A 6,000-nucleotide genomic window follows, 5' to 3' on the forward strand; every position below is an offset into this window, starting at 1 on the left:
TTGCTCGTAGCAAGGCCCAAGGATTCTCTCATCTCTGCCTTGCATCTTACCTCCAAGCTCTGTGCTGGGATTCAGACATGCATCTAGATTTTTATGGATTCTAAGGATCTAAACTCAGATTATCATGCTTTCAAGGAAAGCACTTTACCAACTGAGCCATCTCTCCGGCCCAATAGTTCACTTTTTATATGGTGAGGGATATCCTATATGAATTCATCATAATTATACAAATATTCTTTTATCACTAGGTGTTGAATAGGTTTCATTTTGGCTATTCTAAGTATAATCTTCAAGAAACATTTTAAAATATAGGCATAAACTGATAAAACCACTTATTCATTTCACATACTAATATAAGGTTATGTTTCTAATTCTAAATGAGAAAGCACTGGTATGACTGAACTACAACTGGGTAAACAAAGTCATATCCGGCGGACTAATCTTCATCACAAGTTTAGACACAACAATAACCTGTCATGACAAGTATATTTTACAAATTTTGGAGAAAAACACCATTTTTTTAACTGCAAATATTTAACAAAGACAGTTTCTTGCAATAAGCACTCATGGGCACACATGTGTTTTAAATGCACCTTCCTGGTACTAGGAAAATGGGTCAGTGGGTAAAGATACTTGCTGCTATTGCAGAGGACCTGGGTTTGAGTCTTAGCACATACATGGTAGCACACAAGCAACTGTAACTCCAGTTATGAGTATCTGATGTCCTCTTCTGGCCTCCTTGGGCACAGACATACATGCAGTTAAACAACCATACATATAAATTTTAAAATTTAAAATTAAAAGAATTATACCTTCCTTAGACTTATTAAATAAAATCTTATAATATAGAAAACATTGGGTTTGAAAGACCTTCACAGAAACTCAACTCCATAGAAACGCATATGTACAGGTTTTCCTTAACTATTGAATGTTTTGATGCAATTATTCACTAATCTTCCTTGCATTCCTCTCTATATGCAGTGCAATACTTGATTTGGTGTTTGCATATGCAAAAGCAATTATTTCAAAACATTTCTTTAATCTTGATATCACATAGTCTTCTTATCAATTATTTGTAAAACTTAAAGTACTTCGTTTACTCTCACTTGACATTTTTACCTTTTCACAGATTTTATTAGCTCGGTTCTAGGTTCACAGAATTTAGGAAAATACAGCCTTTTCCTATATGTTCCCTATCCCAGAACCTGTGTGTTCACATCCCTCACTAGTAAAATCTCTCACCAGACACACCATTGTCACCCAAAAGTCTATAATGTATGTTAGTCTGTTATAGCTGGTGCACAGACTGTAGGCTTGTACATACATGAATGTATGATAACATGTAACCATCATAATAGCATATTTTCACTACCATAAAAATCTTCTGTGTTCACCAAGCATGGTGACACACACCCTTAATCCCGCCACTCAGGAGACAGAGACAGGTGGATCTCTGAGTTCGAGACCAGTCTGATCTACATAGATTTCTAGGCTTGGCAGGGTTACATAGTGAGATAATTTTTTTTAATCTTATCACAGGAAGCTTAAAACACAAGCAGGTAAGGTCAAAGTTGTGTAATGAAATGCCATGCATTCATCACCCAACTTAAATGATTATCAATTCAGGGAAATTTTTTAAATAAATAGTAGGGCATTACAACAATTCTGTGGAGCCCTTTAGTTATAATATACAGGAGCATCTTATGCATTGTAGGATACTTCATGAATCTCTGACCTCCTGTGTCCTTAACATCAGTGGTGCTCTCCTCCCTGGCCAGACTGGTCAAAGGAAAAATAACCCTAAGCATAACTAAATGCCTTGTACAGGCATAATCACCCCGAGTTGAAAGCTATATACATACAACTCAGCACAAGTAGTGTTCTCACTTCTGTGGTTCCAAAATTCTTGGACCACCTTTAAACATCTCTGAACAGTGGGTGAGTTTCATTGTTTCACATTTCTCACTGGTTTCTAAAGTTTTTTCCCCCCACAGGGACTTTAGGGTCCTCTTTCCAGTAAGACATTTTTCCTAATTAGGAAGGTGTGAGGATAAAGATCTCCAAGGACTTCCAATCTCTCACTTAATCATGACTTCTCCCCTGGCTTTTCTTGGAGTGAACTTAAAGCTGAGCTTCCTGAGTTCTTAGTTCTTTGAGGAACATCTGGGAGTCATATTTGTTTTGCTTTTATTTTTAATTTATAAGAAGTTGAGCCTGAGGATCTCCACATTTCCGAGGCTAAGGCTGGATGGGAACATATCCTCATCTTGTTACTCCACTGAGGCAGGAGACTGGGCCACACCTGGTCCATGAATCTCCATCAGGTAACTGGGAAATTATCACGAGCTAGGGATGATGTCACAATTATTTGTGCCTATGTGATAGAACATAAAACATCACTGTGCTCACAAGAACAAAGTAACTGAAACACTGCTGTGAGTTTTGTGCCATAGGTTTAATTTATCTGTGATAAATTTGAAAGCAAAGGGAGTGGTGCCATAAGACACCTGGCATTTCTGAGAGTATGTCTGCTTGGATATTTGTGAAATCACTGTCTGAACCCTGGGTGAGACTCCAGAATTAATAAGGTATGATATCATACCGTGGAGGCTCTTCCTCTTTTGGAAGTTACTGAACACCTACAATGTGTGGAACACCAGGCTAAGGAGACCAAATTTAGTTGTCAAATATTCATTTATTCTCCCGATGTTCACTGAATGTTATCTCTTGACACCAACTTTAGTGAGCACTGGAGATGAAGAGCAGGCATACTCTGTTCTCTGGGAACTTATACTGGAGTAGGCAATAAAATTCATTGTGATAAGAGCTATGGTTACAGAATGCCCTGAGAGAAGGCACAGTGGCTGCAAGGACCTATGAATGGGAGAGGAGATGTCTCACCTCTGAGAGATGCCCAAGAAATCAAGGGCTGGAACATAGCTTATGGGAGAATTGGGCAGGACCTACGATTTGTGGTTTCTTCCTCTGAGGTATGTGCCATCTGCAGGTTATAATTTGAATCTTGAGTATCTGAAAACTTAAAGAACTCTGTAAATGTTACAGAAATTACTTCCTGAGAACAACTGAATGGAAACCCAGTTCTTTTCTCCACAAGTAACTTCTTGAGAGTTCCCAGATAAATTCCCTGATGACCCGGGAATTTATGTCTGCTCTCCATTGCAAGGTGTATTTCCCGAGTTCCCTCTGGTATACAGAGGTCTTCCTCACAGGTCTGGATCAGTGAGGAGAGAGCTTTTGTGAGATGGGCAGAACCATCCAGCTCTAACCTCAGGAACCCTGGAGTCTTGCTGGAGTTAATATACACAGTCTCAGATAAGTTGGAAAAAGCATAGTTTTTAAGTCAGACACTATGCAGTCTAAGTGATGCTCTGACGTGTTATATAGCCGGGTCCTGAGCAAGGATGTTGAATCATTGCTGCCACTAAGAGAATTAGAGGAAATCAAAATGCCAGGATAGAGAAGAAAAGTAAATGGATTGAAGTAAAGGAAAAAGAAAAGATCAGTAAGTAATCAAAGAGAGAAAAAGGCCAAGAATTAGAAGAAATACAGGCACAGCCATGTCTGTGGGGAGTTATGATCCCCTTGAGGTATACTGACCATCAAGGGAGATACAGCAGGGTTATCTATTCTGAAAACACTTGTACAATATATTAAATGGTTGAGAACTTGGTTCGGCAAACCAAGGAAAGAAGTAACAAAGGAAGACTTTAGGAGGAAAAATACTAAAAGCCATTTAAAGGCAGTAGAAAGACATGCAACACAGATGAAAACAGTGTCCAGGCGGCCTCTTCTTGGTGAGGAAATACAACTTTTTAATGCCTTTCCTTTTTGGTGTTTCCACACCTCTACATTCTGCAAACAAAGTGACTTACTACTCATTGGATAATAGACATTCTTGCTGATGACCCTTGGCTTCAGGGTAAAGTCCAAAGTCCCTAGAAGTCCTTCATATAGTGATGGCCTCTCTCCTATAGCATCACACATTGCTATTTCCCCCATGATTCCTGACATACACAACACATTTGCATTTCTCTGTCCTCATGGCATGTTCTTCCTTCCCCACATTACTAACTTCTAATTTTTTATTTCAGATCATACCACCCAACTTGCTCCCTCATGGCTAACATACACAATGTAACTGAGTTCATTTTTCTGGGACTCTCTCCCAATCAAGAGGTGCAGAAAGTTTGCTTTGTGATATTTCTGCTCTTGTACACAGCCATTGTTCTGGGGAATCTCCTCATGGTGGTCACTGTTGCAGCCAGCAGAAGTCTTGAATCCCCCATGTACTTCTTCCTTAGCTGCCTCTCCTTTGTGGAGATCTGCTACTCCTCTACAACAGTGCCCAAACTCATCTTTGATCTCCTAGCTCAGAAGAAATCCATATCTGTATGGGGCTGCATGACACAGCTTTTCTTCATCCACTTCTTTGGTGGTATTGAGATGTTCCTGCTCACAGTGATGGCCTATGACCGCTATGTGGCCATCTGCAAGCCCCTGCACTACACCAGTATCATGAACAGACAGGTGTGTGCTGTCCTTGTGGGAACAGCATGGATGGGAGGCTTTGTGCATTCTTTTGCCCAGATCCTTCTTATCTTCCACTTACCATTCTGTGGTCCCAATATCATTGACCATTATTTCTGTGACGTGCTTCCTCTGCTCAAACTTGCCTGCTCAGATACCTTCCTCAATGGCCTGCTGATTGTTGCCAATGGGGGAACACTGTCTGTGATCAGTTTTGTGGTCCTCTTAGCATCCTATGTGATTATCTTGTTTCATCTGAGAACTCAGAGTTCTGAGGGAAGACGCAAAGCTCTGTCCACCTGTGGGTCCCATGTCACTGTAGTTGTCTTATTCTTTGCACCCTGCGTTTTTATCTATCTGAGACCTTCAGCCACTTTGCCTGTAGACAAGATGGTAGCTGTGTTCTACACAGTGATAACTCCCCTCCTCAACCCTATCATCTATTCCCTAAGAAATGCAGAAGTGAAGAAAGCCATGAAGATTCTATGGATCAGGACATTGAAAGTAGATAAAAAATAGAGGCTGAGTCTTTGTATAGCCATGAGTTTGGAATAATGTTGAATTCCTAATTTGCAAAATGAGTAGAAAAAAAATTATAGGACTTGATAGTTTTAGAGTTGCTCTTTATGGTCCATCCTAAATTTTTCATTTTAAGCATCTGTAAAATATATCCTGCTATGACTATACTATAATACATATAGCCATTTTAGAATGTTTGAAATCTTTATCCCTATAGATAAACAGTGAACTTACTTTATTGATGAATATGAAGCCCTTGTTTCTCTGTGAAATTGAGCTGCATGCTGTGTGAAAGTGCTCCTCACAGAATCAAGATTTTGTAATTAGGTACAGTGGATGACAGGGTGTGGCTTAACTGCTACAGTGCTTATATTCATGAAGCCCTGGGTTTAATCAGTATTACCCATAAACTTGGCATGGTGGTACATTCCTATTTTCCCAAGCACCTAGGGACTGAAAACAGAAGGATCAGGACCTCAAGATCATCCTTGGTAAATTGTCAGTTTTAAGCCATCCTGAGATATAAAATTCTGATTTATTATATATTTCTAATTATATAAATAATTAATACAAATATTTTATTTGCGATTATAATGTGATTACAACATTTTTTCCTTCCCTTTCCTCCCTCTAAACCCCCCATATATCTTCCCTCACATTCCTTTGAATTCATGGCCTCTTTTTTCACTGTTATTGCATATGCGTGTATGTGTACATATATAGATATATATCGTCAAATACAACATGCTCAATCCATATAACATAACTTATATGTATGTTTCAGGGAGATAGTTTGGCACTGGATAACCTATTAGTGTGCTCTTCTCTGGGAAAAACATCCTCTCCTACCCACAGCTTTTCTCAGTTGCCTATAGATCTTTATGCAAGAGTAAAGCCTTGTGGACTTCTCTCTCTCTCTCTCTCTCTCTCTCT

The 6,000-nt window shown here is 39.3% G+C and overlaps 1 protein-coding gene across 1 annotated transcript; it reads left to right on the forward strand.

Annotated features, from left to right (window-relative positions):
• The first annotated feature begins 4,137 nt into the window (after positions 1–4,137).
• On the forward strand, positions 4,138–5,067 carry LOC148117798 (olfactory receptor 4X2-like). Its single transcript, XM_087902184.1, has one exon. It carries the CDS (start codon positions 4,138–4,140, stop codon positions 5,065–5,067), a length of 930 nt encoding a protein of 309 aa, XP_087758310.1.
• Positions 5,068–6,000: the final 933 nt, after the last annotated feature.

This window comes from Myodes glareolus, chromosome 26 (assembly GCF_982192425.1).
Source record: "Myodes glareolus chromosome 26, mMyoGla1.1, whole genome shotgun sequence".
NCBI classification, from domain to species: Eukaryota; Metazoa; Chordata; class Mammalia; order Rodentia; family Cricetidae; genus Myodes; species Myodes glareolus.